The sequence below is a fragment of the Cupressus sempervirens genome, chromosome 8, assembly GCF_028749045.1.
Source record: "Cupressus sempervirens isolate cs-2001-9-10 chromosome 8, ASM2874904v1, whole genome shotgun sequence".
Taxonomy (NCBI): domain Eukaryota; kingdom Viridiplantae; phylum Streptophyta; class Pinopsida; order Cupressales; family Cupressaceae; genus Cupressus; species Cupressus sempervirens.
The window spans coordinates 88,487,824-88,507,516 of record NC_143125.1 but is presented as its reverse complement, the minus strand read 5'-3'; the positions used below and the strand labels follow the sequence as shown (position 1 = coordinate 88,507,516).

The following is a 19,693-nucleotide window of genomic DNA, read 5'->3' as shown; positions in this document are numbered from 1 at the left end:
TTTCCTGTCATGATAACTGGTAGTTAACCTTGTACTGCCAAGCTGATCTAGATGGCTTTAAGAAGCAGCCTAGCATAAAATTACTCACTAACTATGAAGCTGAGATTGGTTTTTAATTTTCTTTCTCATACTGTCAAATATGGAATTTGATAGCTTCAAACAAAGGGTCATTAATTCAGGTCAACCAGTTACCTTTTTGCAAGCAGATCTACAATGTATTGTTTTGATATCGATCAGATACATTCATCATATCAATATGAAATGACAATCCTCCTTACAAGATATAAAAATAATCAATACAGAGAAAATAATAACAAACCTTCCATGTTCATGAATATGGCTGATAGCTTCGAGAACATCCTTCACAATTTCTACAGTGCATGCCATCGAACTGTATTCATGATGAAAGTTTTTAGCCTTAGGTAATTTGAGGAGATCGGATGCCTTTATGCCACCATACAATCTGACACCTGCAATACAAAGAAGTAACAAGTTAAGAGAACAAATGACCAACTTGGAATGAAGTTGAGATAATTATTACTTAAAACCTCCCTCCATATAGGTAAATCAGCGAGTACTAATATGACAAAACTCAACAGATATATGAAGCTCTTGTTGGAATAGTCCCGACTCATCGACTCATTGTGATCTACTTTGTCAAAAGTACATTGCAGCCAAGCATGGTTGACCTATTTCTCCAACAGTTTGTGGTATCTACACTGATAAGCTTGAGGATTTTAGTTTACTGCTTCACTATGTTGAGATTGGCATATTGCTCTTTGTGAATGACATGATTCTCCTATCTCATTCACCCAATGACCTGCAGAGAAACCTTGATGCTCTTTATGAGTTTTTGTGAACTATGCCAAGTTTTGGTCAAACTTTATACAACTAAGATAATAGTCTTCAACACCACAAAGGATGCTCTTTCTAGGTTTCATTTTATCTACAAAGGAGTTGTGTGTGGATTACTAGTTATTATGCTTATTCAGGAGTTCAGTTTACTGGTCCATTTTCTTTGTGGCCTGCCTCTCAGTCTCATTCTGTGTCCTTGAGAGCCAATGCTTCCAGCTGTGTTCCCATGATATCCTTCAAAGCTGTGCATATTTGACAGAAAGATTAAGCCCGCATTGATGTATGGCTCTGAGGCTTGGTACCCTATGTTGGGATCTTGTGATTGAAGGCTGAGGTTGAGAGGATTCTTGTACATTATGATATGAATAGATGCAAATAAACAATTCCTTGACAAGAGGAATTTGCTGCCCAGCCCCTTTATCTAAAGAGTATCTTTGATTTCATTTTGTTTATACACCAGCTTAGATCCATGGGTGATTTTGCTTCATTCAGTGGGTTATACTTATTTCTGGTACGTAAATCCTCAAAGAAGATTGCAACTCTAGATCCTCCACACATCATTATTGATGGTTCCTTGAGGTCTGTTTGCTCTTCCAATGTTTTAGCATTTCTTTGGATGGGTTTCCTCCTTTCAAGTACTCCTCCCTATGTTCCTTGTGACCTTTTCCAAGAAAAGAGATGCTCAACCAATCCATCAAAGAGGACATCTATAGCTAATGCATCCAAGTAACTTGGACCTCTACTCTTGATTTTCTAATCCCCAAACTACATTCTATGCTAAGCACTTCTTACTAGCCATTTAGGGACCATTATATAATCCAACTAACTTTAGCATTATTTGCATCATGGTTTGAGGATTCATATTAGCTAGTTGAGGGTGTGCTTGTTTACCGTACGGGTAAATTAGATCAACGCATACAGACAATGGAAACACGAACAGCAGAACTCCGTATATTATTCGCATATGCCAAAAGATTACATAATACTTATAAGATGATTTACAATGATCCCAGACGGGGTATAAATACTTTCCACCGAACCTTCCCGAAGGGGTCCGTCGGCTACATAACAATACTAATCTACCCGTTGGCTACAAAATCTTTACTGATGACATGAATCCGTCGGCCCGTCTGCTACAAAATCTTTACCGATGACAACACCCTGTCGACTACAGTTTCTACTAAGGACATCATCCCCCCCAAGAGAAAAAGTCATCTCCAGACGACAGTTACAAAATACAATTACAACATATCCAAGACAAATTAACAAAATAGAATACACTAACTGGTCTCCAAAATATGTTGCATCTGCAGCCTCTGCGAACACAATAGTGTCTCCTTTAGTCAAGCTGACCTTGATAGCCACCTGTGCTGCCAACTCTGGGTACACTAAGCCAAGTGTCGCTATACTACCTTCAACTAGATGATCAACTCCTCCCGAGCTCTCTATACATCCACCAAGACAGTCTCACATCCAACACCTACTCCAAGTGCCTCTGGTACACAGACACTCCATGCCTGCAGTAGCTCCAGGTCTCATCAACTAGTCACACTTCCCACGACTGATAACCGCAGCAATTGGGGGTCTAGGGGGCAGCGCCCCCACGAGGTCATCGGCAAAAATTGTAGCTGACAGGGTGTTGTCGTCGGTAAAGATTTTGTAGCCAACGGGCTGACGGGTTCATGTCATCGGTAAAGATTTTGCAGCCGACGGGTAGATTAGTATTGTTATGTAGCCAACGGACCCCTTCCGGAAGGTTCAGCGAAAAAGTATCTATACCCCGTCTGGGATCATTATAAATCATCTTATAAGCATTATGTAATCTTTTGGCATATGCAAATAATATACAGAGTTTTGTTGTTCGTGTTTTCATTGTCTGTATGCGTAGATCTATTTTACTCGTACCATAAACATTTGGCGCCGTTGCCCCATGAACCTAGAAGGTGGAAGGAATGAAGATTAATGCCAAATCAGCTTAACAAGGATCGAAATAAGGTCAAGGGAAAAGATGGAATCTGTACTGGGCAAGAAAATTTAAATCAGGCACAACAAGCCGAACGCAAAAGGAGGTTTCAGAAGATTGCCGATGAACACAGAAGCGCGGAGGAATTGTTAGAGGAGACTCGACAGTGGATGGAGTTGGTGGAAGAAGCAAGGGAAGAGTTTTTGAATTTGTATTCGCCGAGGGAAGAGAATCCAGACAGAAGATTATCGACTCGCACGGCTCGGAGTGCCGAGGGAGCACGAGCATGGAGTGAACTCTTTGTCTGCGATACACTTCCGGAAGAGACAACTTTAGAAGATCCTTCTTCACCAAGGTTCGCAGCTGTTGGGACCACCGATGTGGGAGAGCAGACCGCCGAAGTGCAGACCACCGGTGTAGGAGAGCAGACTGTTAGTGTGGGAGTACAGATCGCCGGTGTGGGATTGCAGATCGCCAGTGTGGGAGTGCAAAGCCACGGTTTGGGAGTGAACAGCGCCAGTGTTGTAGGACCGAACAACACTTTTGCACAAAACCCAGTAGTGATGGCAGGACCAAAGGAAAAGTTACCGAAGTTTGATGGCGATGGTACGACCGATTCAATCTGACACTGTAAAACATGCGAAACGATTTGGAGGGAAAATGGCATAACCGATACAAATGAATGGGTCTAACAATTTCCGGCAACCTTATGGGATGTTGCAATCAACTGGTTCGCCGATGCAAATCCCCAAAATTTAACCACTTGAGACAACCTTAAGGAGTTTACTACCGAATTTCAACTATTGCATGATGACAACGAGATTGTCGTAGAGATATACAATACAAAACAGGGGAAGAATGAAATAGTTCGATTTTACGCCAGGAAGCTGAAGGACTTGAACAATAAAATGGAGAATAAGCCGGCTAATGGGCTACAAAAAAGATGGTTCATTGAAGGCCTTCATCCGAAGCTGCGAAAGAAGATGAAGATCGTGCTGCCATCGTCATACACTGAAGCGTACAGTCGGGCAATGAACTGGAAAGCGAGCAGAAGATGAAAAAGAAGAAAAGTAGCTTGTCAGAGTCAGATGATGACACATCTTCAGCAAAAGATAGCAACGATGATAAAAGCAGCAACAAGAAGGTCCAAGCCCTCCAGAAGGACATGATTCGTATAATGAAGGAATTTAAGAACATGCAAAAAGAAACAAAGGGCAGTGCGCTATGGTGTACGGAGTGTAAGACAGGAGGTCACACCAAAGGGTCCTGTCCAAAGAACCAATTCTGCGACATTTGCCAAATCATGGGACATTCCATAAAAGAATGCCCCTTCAATATGAAAACCAAGGGACCTCAACAAGTGCTCCCGATATAGGCAGCTTCCACATTAGGAGGGAACGGAAACACAAACATTGATGTTGCCACTTCGGGTGGGTACAGAAATAATAACAGAGAGCAAAACAACAACAACAACAATGTGAACAATAACAATAACAATGGCAGCCAGAGTCAAATTCAGTATGATGTGAACGGACGTCGACCATTCAATGCCAAGCCTGTAATTTGTGGGGTCACTTTGCCCAGGAGTGTACAACGGGGAACACACCGAAATTGTTATGCAAATGGTGTGAACCCGGCAATCATGAAGATGCCAAGTGCCCGAAGTCTAGAGTGAATCTGATCACTGTCGGGACGGACGAAGAGGAGGTACTGGCAATCACACGAAAACAAGCAAAACTATACCCTGACCCCGCAGAAGAAAATAAGAGGCTGGAGGAAGTACGAAAGAAAATTGAGAAAGCAACACAGGCGGAGACATCTCAGTTGAAGGATACCGCTGGCACCTCAGCAAGGAACTGCACGGAACAGAGCATCGTACAATAGATACTACAAACTGAGGTACCCGTCAAAATAAGCAATCTGTTTCTCACAATGCCTCAGCTCGAATCCGCACTCACAAATATCACGCCAACTGCCAAGTTACCAGGAGAACCGGGAAGAGGGAAGGAAATTGCTACCAGTGAAGAAGACCCAATGTTGTTAGCCTTCACATCCGAACAGCATCTGACAGTAGTTGAGATGGGGATTCTCGGAAGTGTGCTGATGGACACAATTGTCGATGGAGGGTCCGGCGTGAATGTCTTACCTGAGGATACCTAGAAGAGGTTGGGACAGCCAACATTGTGGCCACCTACATTTCAGTTGTTGACAGCAAACCAACACGGCATTAAGCCTCTCGGCGTCCTGATGGCACAACTGATGACGATTGGCACACAGCCATTCCTGCTTGACTTCGTCGTGATCCCGCTGAAGAGAAAAGGATACGACGCCATTCTGGGCCGCGGATGGCTTATTCAAGCTAGAGTGAAACACGACTAGAAGAAAAACACTTTATCACTTGAAAGCAAAAGGAGGAAATTCGTCATTGATTTGCACACCCAGATGGTGGGGGAAGAAGCTTTGTTCTCAGATTCTGAAACAGAAGATGAAAGGAGGCAGCGTATGGAACCAGATCAGGAGGGAGTCCTGCGGTTGGAAGGAGGATCAATAGACGACGATTTGGATTCTGTCAACAGTCTTTGCCACTGGGAGATAGAGGACTACGAACTCTTTCCGAGCTGTAATATGTTAAGGGTGGACGAAGGTGAGAAAGAAGAGGAAAATGAATGTCTAAAGGAATACAGAGAAGTGGAAGAAGGAAAGGCAGTTGCGGCTGAAACTGAGAGGAAAAACATATAGTATAAACCCAGAAAAAGGAAAAATCCCACCGTACAACTGCACAAAAGGAAAATGTCATGACAAACCACTGATATATTAGAAGGGTGCCGGCAGCAAGGAAAACACATTGCACGGTCTGTACAGGAAGCAAAGAGAACAGGCTTAATAAGAACTTCTGCAATAGAGAGTAAAGGTTCTAAAATCAAGAACACAGTTATTGATGGCAAGGGACGGCAGCCGACGAAATTGCAAGTACAATGGGCCACAGAGGTGATACAGAACATACGCAAGGCATGGCACGATAAACATCTAAAGCTAAATAGGTTTCAGCCGGGCCAATTGGTGTTGAAGTATGACGGACGAAATGAGATCAAACCAGGAAAGTTTAAGGTCAGATGGGTTGGGCCAAACCAGATCCGCGAGGTAGGTGACAATGGAGCAATAAAATTGTGGACTTTGGACAGACAAGAAGCGTCGCAGGCAGTGAACTGGTTGAAGCTAAAGAGGTACTATGCCAAGAAGACTCCCGCGTTGTCGCAAGAATGACGAAGCCTGAATGACTCCGTCGTCGTTGCAAAATGGCCAAGTCCAAACGACTCCCTCGTCATCGCAAGATGGCGAAGTCTAGAGGAAAAGTTTAGATGTATTTTTTTTGTTCAAAGCTGAGTTGTATTTTTTTTGTACGAATAAAATAAAATAAAATAATTTTTTTTTTTAAATGAAAAAGAGGCAAGCAAAGTGTGGCTGCGGGCAGGTTGTCCTATGGGCACTTGTTTTACAGGTGGCCTTGTAGACACCCCATAGCATCTATGGTTCCACAAGATGTTATTGTTTTTTCTATGGGTGCCTACTGTTTTCTGCGGGTAGGTGGCTCTTGGCATCTCTGTTTTGGTTCCGCGAACGTCTTTCTTAACTTTTCGCGGAGAGTGGTTGTTTTTCCAGCGTCGTGCTTTCTTTTCCATGGGCAGATGTGGTGTTTTCCCGCGGACGTCTTTTCCGCAAACTTGTTCCTCGCTTCCTTGCGGTTAAGCTTTCTCCGCAGGTGCTTGCTCTTTTTTGTGGACACTTATGCTCTCCCCGCAGATTGGTTTTCTTCCGCGGATATCTCCCTCACGATCGCGGCTAAAAGCCTTTTTCCTCCCCACGGATTTGGTTGTTGTTTCTCGCGGTTTAATGCCCCTTCAGCATTAAAAGAGAACTAGCAGGAAAGGAAAGAGGCACGGGAAAGGAAATAAAGCGATAGAAACCCATATGAAAAAAGGAAAGCCATATGTCAAAGAAGTGAGAATAGCTTCAATGCAGGAAGGGAGCCATTCCATATGGTAGAAACTGGAGAGGGAGAACAAGATTGCAGACACAGAAGAAAGGTGTCAGGAGGCTTTTTTTTTTAAAAGAAAAAAACGACGATAGATTGAAACGGTTCAGAATGAGTAACGCATGATGCCGAGGGGAAGGGAAAGACATAAACAGGTGGAAAATGCGAGCAGTTGCCAGAAAGAGTGTGGGATCAAAAGAAAATCACAAAAAATGGTGTTTCATGTGGCTTCGGAAGTGCTAATTTGGTCTTGGCAGCGAGGGTTGTTGCCCCTCGACCCCGCTTGGGGCGTTGCCCCCTAGACCCCTAGTCACTGCAGTTATCAGTCGTGGGAAGTGTGACCAGTTGATGAGACCTGGAGCTGCTGCAGGCATGGAGTGTCTGTGTACCAGAGACACTTGGAGTAGGTGTTGGATGTGACACTGTTTTGGTGGATGTATAGAGAGCTCGGGAGGAGATGATCATCCAGTTGAAGGTAGTATAGCCGACACTTGGCTCAGTGTACCTAGAGTTGGCAGCACAGGTGGCTATCAAGGTCAGCTTGACTAAAGGAGACAGTATTGTGTTCGCAAAGGCTGCAGATGCAACATATTTTGGAGACCAATTAGTGTATTCTGTTTTGTTAATCTGTCCTGAATATGTTGTAATTGTATTTTGTAATTGTCGTCTGGAGATGAGTTTTCCTTTAGGGGGGGGATGATGTCATCAATAGAAACTGTAGCCGACAGGGTGTTGTCATCGGTAAAGATTTTGTAGCCGACGGGTAGATTAGTATTGTTATGTAGCCGACGGAACCCTTCGAGACGGTTCGGCAGAAAATATTTATACCCCGTCTGGGATCATTGTAAATCATCTTATCAAGCATAATGTAATGTTCTGGCATATGCGAATAATATACGAAGTTCTGTTGTTCGTGTTTCCATTCTCTGTATGCGTTGATCTAATTTACCCGTACAATAAACAATGCTCTCATTAGCCTTATATTGATAAAAATCACCATATTTTACAATGTGAAAGGGTCTTTCACATTTGTTCCTTCTAAAAGGTCTAGCCTGCGGAGTCTCTAATCCTCCAAAATCTAGTCTACTGTGAAATCTATAGAAGATACCACCATCTATGGAGAACTTTTGGTGGTTCTTTATCCACTTTCTTACACTGCCCTAATTAGAGATGCTTGGCCTAGTTTCTTCATGCGGTCACCAATTTCAAGCATGCATCTTGTCATGGTGATCCAAGATAGCGCAACTTGTACAGCTATCCAAAATAGGTGCATCAGGCCTATTACTCCAAAGGCTGAAAATTCACCCTTGTATAGAGATGTGGATAAAAAAATTGCACCTAGAAGAAACATATAGCATCTTGTAATTGTCAACCATATTCTGAAAAAACAGCCACTAAGTCTGAATTGGAGATTTCTAGAACAGGTGCAGCAATAAATTACTGTATATCTGATAATATTATGCTGCACGGCCAGAATAGAAACTAACAATTTGTTTTACCATGTATTTAGTGGTTGGGAATAGATTTTCAGCCTTAAACAATTACAATGCATATTTTGTAGCTCATAAGAAAATGATGTACAGCTATTTTCATACCCTTCTCCTGACATATGGCTAAAGTTAGAGAAAATGGAGCAACAGGCTCCCAAAATGATACACAGCCCATAAACAGGATAGAATAATGCTGGTAGATTGCAGATAGAACAGGTATGGAAGGTACCAACCACCTTCAAAGTGCTGTGATCACAATAGAAATTAATATAGATTAAGAGTTTGCACTGCTGGGAGTCCTTATAGCAGACAAAACATGTCAAACTTTGTCTTTTTTAAGATAACTCCCTTATATTTTACAACCCTTTTAGGATGTCATGTCCCCTTTTTAGCGACATAACTTTAACAGGGGATTTGCCTATCATCGACTCTCGTAGGCAAATGATTATGGGAAGAGGGTCCTTTTTGTCTTCCGATGATTACAATTTTGCTCTCGAAGAATAATAATTTAGTAAGTGGGGCCTACTCGTTCTAATATTAAATTAAGGTTGTACTCTAACTTTATAAAGTTATTTATTTAATTTTATAAAGTTTAATAATTGAAGTACATCATAAAAGATGATTCCGGAAAACTTCCAGAAACTTCTCAGCGAAGTGAATAAATAGAGGACATAAGGCTCCCATTTGGACAAGCGGTTTTGTGGATTCGATTTCTATTTCAATTGGAGCAATTTGTAGCCATTGGCCTGCAAATTTCCATTAGGTCTTTGGGAACGAAAACTCCTTTGGATCTGCATAACTGAGGTGGTGAGATATCCTCCGGAGGGTTGCACATTGGAGATGGTCTTCAGCCATTTCATGTTGAAATTATTTGTATATTCGGACTACTGGAAGGGTGACGATTTTGAGTCTTGAGGATTGGCGAAATTGGCACCGGAATACCCTCATTTTAGTCGGCAACAGCAGTTCAAGTATTTGTGACCAACGACTTGTCTTGCAGTTTGAAAGTATTATTTCGTAAGGGCCGGCAGAAAGAACTAACAAGACCAGTAGCCGCACAAGGATTGGACAAATCGTAATTGGACTTGGTCATCCAAGGTAAAATTTACAGCAGGCGGAGATGCATATTTTTTTCCCTATCGGCTTCACTTTCCGCGCAACTTCTGACAGTGCGGGCACCCAAGCAAGTAGCAGTTCGATCTTAAATAAACGAAATCCTCAAACCCGTGCGGCAAGAAGTATGAGGGCAGTTTTTGGCATTGACTGAAACAGAGGAAATTACGCAAGACATCCAAAGCTGCAAGTGGCAGTATCGAGGGTAAAGACTAGACGCGAGCTATTGAAGTCATGTCAGCAAAGTCAGTCAGAGGTCACTTCATTCCAGTTCACCGTCCAAAATCAGGAGAAGTTGTGGATAAATAAGGTGTAAGGTGTCATTCCAACTTATATTTGAGGGCCGGATTGAGCTACGAATCAGGTCCATCTAAACTCGGTTTGAAATAATAATTAAATATTCAGATAATGTTGCAGATCAGTATACTCACAATAATTGTTATCTTTAATTTCATGGGTTTACGTCAACCAATTGGAATGAATTATTAGAGACATTACACTTTACCATTGAACAGATGCATGCTTTGATAGAATTCATATTGTAAGGCGAAGTTTGCGAATTGTCGCTATTGTTTGCTAATTGCTTGACTTAATGTCTAACCTTTGAAGTTGTAAGATTTTGGTATTGGAAGGAGTTATAACTTACAAGGGTTATTTCAGTGGTATCAGAGCAGTAGTCCTACCATCCTGTCGGGTAGAAATATTTTATGCAACCATATTCCAAGTACTATATTCGCAGGAGAACAGTACTTAAGGACAGAGATATGGGTGAAAGACAATCACAGAGTCCACCGAGATTTCCCAGAATCGATGATGATGAAACCAGAGAGTTTTACAGAATCATGACTACCGGACAACAAGAAATAGCTCAGTCACTACAGGCTTTGACTACCATAATGGAAAGAGTTGTTCAGCCCAGGATTCAGGAACAAGGAAGAGGCACATCTGATCATGATAATAGAAGTGTGGCAGGATCACAGGGTGCACCTAGGCACAGATCATGGACAGCAAATAGGCCTACTCGTCCCACTTTCCTAAGGGAAGAGGCTCAGGAGATGGGAGAAGATGATGTACCGGATGATTTCTAGGATGATCTTAGGGCTGCTACTGCAGAATGGCAGGCATTACCACCGCATGTGCATGAACTATTGAACTTTGATCGCTATTTAAACCAAACAAGAGAACATATGAGGAGCAGCCGCCAGAATAGGAGGCCTAGAGGAGTATATGATAGTGAGTTACAGCGAGCTGTTAGCAAACTCACTTTACCATTTTTTGATGGTAGTGGTCAGATGACAGCACAAGCTTGGATTCATAAGTTGGACACCTTCCTAGCATTAAGGCCTATGTCTGAAATAGATGCCATTAGGTATGCCACCCTGCATCTGGAAGGCGCAGCTCATGATTGGTGGTCACATGGAATGGTTACGTTGCAGCACAATCAGGTAACATCGTACCAGGACTTTGTGGATAGATTGGTTGAACGTTTTGATAAGAAAGATCCAGAAATTTATTTTCACGACCTTGCACAGTTAAGACAGTTTGGTAATTTAGAAGTTTATATTAGTGAATTTCAAAAGTTGTCAGTCATGGTACCAGATGTGTCGGAAAGGAGGTTAGTTATCTTATTTACAGAAGGATTGTCTGAACCTCTCAAGGGATGGATTAAGGCATTTGATCCACCAGCACTGCAGGAAGCCATGAGGAAAGCACGGAGTATGGAGCTTACAGCACCTTCTAGCAGGTTCACTTCCAGGAGTACTACCTCTTTCAGAGACAATAGGAAGTTTGATAAGAATAAAGGGAAGAGCATTGAAACCAAAGGAAAATCTACCACACCCCTAGATACAGAGGCATTAAATGACTTGCGAAGGAAGAAATTATGCTTCTATTGCAAAGGTCCATACGACAAGAATCATGATTGTCCTTTGAGACCTAAAGGAAAAGCCAATAGGGTTATGTGGGCATATTACGAAGGATCAGATTCCGACAGTGCAGCAAAAGAGGATGAACACAATGGTTTAGAGTATGAGGAAGAGACAGGAAATTCAGAACAAAAAGAAGAACCTGAATTGCATTTACAGCAAGGGCGTTTGTCTAGCATTCAGCAGGAAGGATCTTTTAGATTACGTGGTGTTCTTGCAGAATAGAAGGTGATCACATTGGTTGATACTGGAGCTACACATAATTTCATCGATGCACGATTGGTCGAGCGCCGTGGTATTAAGACAGAAGAATTTGAAGGTCTTCGAGTACAGGTTGCTGATGGTTACACTCTTAAGTGTAACAGGATGGTTAAAGACATGCCGTTACGCCTGAACAATTATGAATTCAAGGCAGATTACCATGTGGTCAATATGGGTGACTTGGATATCGTTTTGGGAATGACATGGTTACGTTTATTAGGTGAGGTCACTTTTCGACTCCAGGACATGGAAATCAAGTTTGAAGTGAATGGGAAACAGCATGTGTTGAGAGCTATCCGGAACAGCGACATCCGAATAATTTCTCTCAGACGATTAGAAAGATTGGTCAGACATGAGGAAATTGAATGGGCAGCCATGTGTACTCTCATGCCTACACAGGAGGAGCAACAAAAGACAGAATATCATCCTGACATACGAACATTGAGGGAAAAATATAGTAAGGTATTTAGTGATATTCCACCTGGTACACCACTTGATAGAGGGATTGAGCACATCATTGAATTAGAAAAAGGTGCTAAACCAATTATGATCACTCCATACAGACATCCAAAAAGGCTCAAAGATGAAATAGAGAAAACCATCAAGGAGCTTCTGGCAATGGGACACATCAGACCTAGTAAGTCTCCTTTTGCTTCTTCAGTAGTTTTGGTTAAGAAGAAAGATGGTTCGTTACGGATGTGTATAGATTACAGGATGTTGAATAAAAAAACCATTAAGAATAGATATCCTATTCCACGGATTGATGAGCTAATAGATGAACTGCATGGGGCATGCTACTTTAGTAAGATTGATTTGAGATCAGGTTACCACCAGATTAGAGTCAGAGAACAAGACATTGAGAAGACTGCATTCAAGTGTCACTGCGGGCATTTTGAGTTTGTAGTAATGCCATTCGGGTTGACCAATGCACCAGCTACTTTCCAGTCTACCATGAATAAGGTTTTCCATCATCAGCTGAGGAAATTCGTGTTGGTTTTCTTTGATGATATCCTGGTACACAGCCGAACATGGCATGAGCATATGGAGCATCTAGAGACAGTACTGAAGACCTTGCAAGCAGAGTCCTTGTATGCAAAAGAGTCTAAATGTGACTTAGGCATGATCGAACTATTATACTTGGGACATATTATCAGTAAAGGAGTACGGATGGACCCTGATAAGATTCGCGCTATTATGGAGTGGCCTACTCCTGAGAACCTAACATAGCTAAGAGGGTTCCTTGGTTTATGTGGCTTCTACCGCAGATTTGTTTGCGGATATTCGCGACACACGGCTCCTATGACAGATTTTCTTAAAAAGGGAGCTTTCGTTTGGACAGCAAAGGCACAGGCTTGTTTTGACAGATTTAAGGAGATCATGACTTCATGTCCAGTACTAGCATTGCCTGATTTCTCGAAGCCATTTGAACTCTAGTGTGATGCTTCAGGAGATGGTATTGGGGCTGTTTTGATGCAGGATAAACACCCAATTGCATATGAAAGCAGAAAACTCCATGGGCCAGAAAAAACATTCAGCATTTACGACAAGGAGATGTTAGCTATCATGCATGCATTAGCTAAGCTCAGGCAGTACTTAGTAGGTGGCAAGTTTTGCATAAAAACTGACCACATGAATTTAAGACATTTCCTTGGGCAGAGGGATCTCAATGATAGACAGCAGAAATGGGTCAGTAAGTTACAGGCATATGACTTTGATATATCTTATGTTAAGGGCACGCAGAATGTGGTAGCGGATGCCTTGTCACGCAGACCACACCTTAGTTCGATGATTGAGATCTCTGAGGATTGGAAGCATTTGATTATTGCAGAATATGCTAGAGACCCATGGGCATCTGGGATAGTTGACGGGACAATTGTTGATACCAGGTATACACTTGTGGATGAATTGATTTTTTACAAGAACAGGATATTTTTAGTCCCAGGATCGAAGGCGAAGCAGTTTATTATGCGAGCTCTTCATGATTCACCTATAGCTGGTCACCTCGGATACTTTAAAACTTATAGACAGGTGCGAGAAAGGTTTACATGGAAGGGACTCAAGAAGGATGTTTTGCAGTACATTCGTGAATGTTCTGTTTGTCAACAGAATAAACAGAAACACACCTTTCCAGCAGGACTTCAACAGCCACTTCCCATTCCGTGTCAGAAGTGGGAATGCATATCCATGGATTTCATAACCGGGTTGCCTAAGGCTCAGGGTCGTGATTGCATTTATGTGGTGGTAGATAGACTAACGAAATATGCCCATTTCTTTCCCATCACCACTACTTATACTGCAGTATAGGTAGCCGAGGTATTCTTCAGAGAAGTTTTCAGGTTACATGGGATACCCCGCAGTGTTGTCAGTGACAGGGATAGTAGATTCTTGAGTCATTTTTGGCGAGAGGTGTTCCGGTTATGTGGCACTGAGCTCACACCCAGTACCAGTTATCATCCGCAAACCGATGGACAGACAGAGATAGTAAACAAATGGGTGGAAGGCCACTTGAGGAATTACGTGGCTGATCAGCAAAAGGCATGGGTAAGATGGATTTATTTGTGTGAGTACTGCTCTAACACAACTTACCACATGTCTATCCAGATGACACCTTTCCGAGCATTATATGGCTATGATACACCGAGTTTCATCGACTTGTTAATGGGTGATGTTCGGGTTCCACATGCCGGGAATTTGATGCAAGAAAGTAAAGACATTATTAGCTCTCTACGGGATAACATTGCTCGGGCACAAAATCAATATAAGCAGTATGCAGATCAGAAGAGAACTGAGAGAATTTTTGTGGTAGGTGACATGGTTTACTTAATGCTTCAGCCATTTCGACAATCTACTCTCAAAAAGAGTGGGTCAGAGAAGCTTAAGCCTAGGTATTATGGACCTTTCAGGATCATCAGGCGAATAGGGGAATTGGCTTATGAGCTTGAGCTTCCAGCAGATAGCAAAGTATATAATGTGTTTCATGTATCACGCCTCAAAAAGGCGTTGGGACAGAATGTGATACCTTCTGCAGTATTACCCCCCTTGGATGATGAAGGGAAATTGATCTTAGTGCCGGAATTCGTTTTAGAAAGCAGAGAAAAACAGCTCCGCAGAAGAGTAATCAGAGAATATTTGGTTAAATGGAAGAATCTACCAGTCGAAGATGCTACTTGGGAAAATGAGACAATTTTGCAGCATCCAGCTTTGAGATTGCTTGAGAGCAAACAATTTCAGGAAGGGCGGACTGTCATGTCCCTTTTTTAGCGACATAACTTTAACAGGGGATTTGCCTATCATCGACTCTCGTAGGCAAATGATTATGGGAAGAGGGTCCTTTTTGTCTTCCGATGATTACAATTTTGCTCTCGAAGAATAATAATTTAGTAAGTGGGGCCTACTCGTTGTAATATTAAATTAAGGTTGTACTCTAACTTTATAAAGTTATTTATTTAATTTTATAAAGTTTAATAATTGAAGTACATCATAAAAGATGATTCCGGAAAACTTCCAGAAACTTCTCAACGAAGTGAATAAATAGAGGACATAAGGCTCCCATTTGGACAAGCGGTTTTGTGGATTCGATTTCTATTTCAATTGGAGCAATTTGTAGCCATTGGCCTGCAAATTTCCATTAGGTCTTTGGGAACGAAAACTCCTTTGGATCTGCATAACTGAGGTGGTGAGATATCCTCCGGAGGGTTGCACATTGGAGATGGTCTTCAGCCATTTCATGTTGAAATTATTTGTATATTCGGACTACTGGAAGGGTGACGATTTTGAGTCTTGAGGATTGGCAAAATTGGCACCGGAATACCCTCATTTTAGCCGGCAACAGCAGTTCAAGTATTTGTGACCAACGATTTGTCTTGCAGTTTGAAAGTATTATTTCGTAAGGGCCGGCAGAAGGGACTAACAAGACCAGTAGCCGCACAAGGATTGGACAAATCGTAATTGGACTGGGTCATCCAAGGTAAAATTTACAGCGGGCGGAGATGCATATTTTTTTCCCTATTGGCTTCACTTTCCGCGCAACTTCTGACAGTGCAGGCACCCAAGCAAGTAGCAGTTCGATCTTAAATAAACGAAATCCTCAAACTCGTGTGGCAAGAAGTATGAGGGCAGTATTTGGCATTGACTGAAATAGAGGAAATTACACAAGACACCCAAAGCTGCGGGTGGCAGTATCGAGGGTAAAGACTAGACGCGAGCTATTGAAGTCACGTCAGCAAAGTCAGTCAGAGGTCACTTCATTCCAGTTCGCCGTCCAAAATCAGGAGAAGCTGTGGATAAATAAGGCATAAGGTGTCATTCCAACTTATATTCGAGGGCCGGATTGAGCTACGAATCAGGTCCATCTAAACTCAGTTTGAAATAATAATTAAATATTCAGATAATGTTGCAGATCAGTATACTCAGTTTTCCCTAAAATTCGAAATAATTGTTATCTTTAATTTCATGGGTTTACGTCAACCAATTGGAATGAATTATTAGAGACATTACACTTTACCATTGAATAGATGCATGCTTTGATAGAATTCATATTGTAAGGCGAAGTTTGCGAATTGTCGCTATTGTTTGCTAATTGCTTGACTTAATGTCTAACCTTTGAAGTTGTAAGATTTTGGTATTGGAAGGAGTAATAACTTGCAAGGGTTATTTCATAGGAAGTGGTAACAAAGTCTTAAACTTTCTCTTTAGGGCTGCACTCAGACCTAACATATATAGTACAGCAAATTTTATGAAAGCCTTCACTAGTACTCCACAAAAAAAAAAAAAATTGTTTGCCGCATAGATAATTAGATCAACGCACAAAGACAATGAACAAGAACAGCAACAACAGTACTCCTTTATTCGCATATGCCAACAGATTACATACAGAGCATAAGATGATTTACAATGTACCCAGACGGGGTATAAATACTTCATGCCGAACCTTCCCGAAGGGGCCGTCGGCTACATAAAATATGTCCGCTACAAACTATTTACCGACGACGTCTGCTACAAAATACAAAACCTCCGATGGCATAACCCAGTCGACTACAAAATGTAAAATCTACTGACAACAATAACAGCCTCCTCCATTGAAAAAATAATTTTGGACTCTTTAATCAATAACATCCAGAATCAGAATATTACTCTAACTGTTCACCAGATTGTACAAAATAAAACTTTAGAACCACCACTGATACTGAATTTCTATGTGAAAATACCAAACTGAATATCTTCTAAAATCCCAAATTACTGATCAACTGAACCTAGAAACAAATCATCAACCACAATCAAGAAATTCTATGTTCTTTGAAAACCTTCAATAAGCTCTTGAAATAATTATTGCATACAAATGTGATCCCTGAATGGAATCACCTCTGCTGGATAAGATAGTTTTCATGCCCAAATCCAAACTGGAAACCAGGTTTTTGTCTAGTGATTTTGATACCAAGAGGATTTTTGTCCTCTAGCCAATAGCTGAACACAATTGCTCAACCTTCAATAAAAATGGTTTTAAAAAACAATCAATGTTTTTCCTTAAGCCCTATCTTACTTTTCTTTTATTATGATGGAAACATCTCAGCATACATAGAGCTCGGCATCTCCGTCTTAATATAGTGGATTACAGTGTTACGGGTAAGCATACATCCAAACTAGAAGCGTCATTAGGCTAAGCAGTCGCGTGCAGGGGATCCTGTCCATCAAATTCACCAAGGTGTCAAAGCTGACCCAAATGCAGCTCCAGGGTTTCGAGCCTTGTAGGTGGCATCAATCTTCCTTTTATAATCACATGTTTTTCTATTATTAGCCCTGGTAAATTAGTCTCTAGATAAGATAAGATAAATTTATTAATGTCTAACAAAAGACCAAAAAAAGGATCCGAGGGACTGCTTGAAACGAAGCAGCAACACAGCAGACAGCAGAAACACCGAAGGGTATCTGGAAAAAAGACAAAACAGAAAGAAAAGAACCAAGGAAAGAGGAAACCACCAAACCAAACAACCAAGCTAGCTGCTCCAAGCAGCCGGGAAAATGTCTAGAACTGACAGATAAGCCCTAGGATAGGATATCCCATGCCATATCTGAGGGGCTCTAGAAGCGCTAGAAGAATGATGCTGCTGAATGAAGGATCTGCGAGGTCTCACACTCCTGGCTCCTCTGATGGTAATTCCACTAAAATACTACAATTTTTACCTAGTTTTTATACTTGGCTTTATGGTTCTGGTTTTACATGAATTTTGCCAAGTTGATTGCAATTTTAAATAACATTACTGTTAAACTAGGGTGAATACGTCTCTGTTTTTAACTTGATTCCTTTTTCTTTTGATACTGCATTTTGCCCCTTTATCTTAATGACACTTTATAGAACAACTTAAGCCATCTTTTGAAATCACTTTACAGCATTACTTTAAAAAACTTTTTAATTTAATAATAAGAAAAAGGTTCTCTTTTCAATATATTAAAGCAATTTTCCAGGCAACTACATTTAAGTTAAATTTCTGTAGTCCAAAAAATGGTCATGACATCAAGTTCAAAAAGAGACTGGTTCACCCCGTTTTAATGGTAGTATCATCTTAAAATTGCAATCAACTTGGTAAAATTAATCTAAAATGACAACCAGCAAGCCAAGTAAAAGAAAACATATGTAAAATTGTAATATTTTAGTAGCATTACCATCTAAAATGTATGCCAAGGGTAGCAATGACACAAGGAAACTGTGCTCTTCGGTAAACTCAAACAAACACATATGATGGAATCCTTTGGAAGGGGCAGTGCCATGCAAAAGTTCTGACATGACTGGTAGTACTTTTTAAAAAAAAGGCATAACTAAAATAAAAATATCTTAGATATGGCATACATTATAGGGGTATTACCTCCTCAAAATTGTTTCCAAGTTGATATTTTCATGCCAAAATTGGTCACTTCAAGATCTAAATGCCAAGTTTGGTATTAAAAAAAAATTCATTTAATTGAATGTGCCATTAAATCCCAAACAATGCATATGTCAAAGAGAAAGCAGTTAAAATGCAAAGAAGCCTATTTTTGGAGGTTTTAGCGTTTTGTTCCTCTTTCTGATAAAAAAGAGTAGGCTGGGTTTAAAGAAGCTTTAAAGACATTACTTCATTATTATTTGATCGCTATCACTATGAGCTTATAAATAAGCACCTTGAACACATAGATTGTGAGAACTGAGAAGAAATGATTATTTAGACTTATGCTACACAAGTTTTCATTCAAACCAAGAATTTACACCATTGTTTTGTTGTTGTGAGAATTTGACAACCTACCAATAAAGAAGATTTATGCTTACCTTTGCATAACATTTATCCTCGATCATTTGGAGTAGCATTTTATGCTTCAGGGATATTATTCCTTGTTGATCTCATGCTTTGTCCCTGCCATTGTTCTTTTTATTTTATTTTTGGTTCAATGGATCTGTTTTCTGTGAATCCATCGATCTCTATTTTAATCAGTGGATAACATTCATTTTTAGTTCATGTTATAGTTTAACTATTAACCATTTAAACAGAAATGCTTATGGTGAGATACAGTACTTTCAGTCTTGTATCCAAACCTCCTAGACCAAAGGAAATAGAACAAGTTTGCTTTCAAGACTCTTTTACTTTCCTGCAGAACCTCTAGGGATGTTTTGTAAGGTATACATAAGTAGCAAGCTTGTTCATTGTTAAGATATTAGGAGTAGATTAGACCAGGCAGCTTCCGCTACAGTCATGAGAGCATTTCCATAGACATTGTTCTGGATTAAGTTGTTCAAAAAATGGAAAATTAAATGGTGACACCCATTTCCCTAATTGATGCCTTGTTCCAATAATTAAGGCTATCAAATTGGAGCCTCAGACCTTGAAATATGAGTCTCATCTCCATTCACTTCAATATAAAAACATAGACCAAAGAGAAATATGGAATCAAATGAGAATCAATACATTCACAAGACACCTTGCTAGCAATAACTGTCATAAGTGACAGAAGACACCTGTCATTTCAGATGACTTACCCAAATAGTGTTGATCATTTTACTACAGATACTGACGATAAGATCATTTAT

At 40.8% G+C, this 19,693-nt stretch overlaps 1 protein-coding gene across 3 annotated transcripts in view; it reads right to left on the bottom strand.

The window, feature by feature from the left end:
• LOC149541765 (delta-1-pyrroline-5-carboxylate synthase-like) overlaps nucleotides 1–19,693 on the bottom strand; it is a 214,169-nt gene that overhangs the window by 98,023 nt on the left and 96,453 nt on the right. For all 3 annotated transcript variants that reach the window (XM_089796874.1, XM_089796875.1, XM_089796876.1), the window contains one exon: nucleotides 320–470. In XM_089796874.1, the coding sequence (XP_089653000.1) occupies nucleotides 320–470 (151 nt within the window). The remainder of the gene's footprint in view (nucleotides 1–319; nucleotides 471–19,693) is intronic.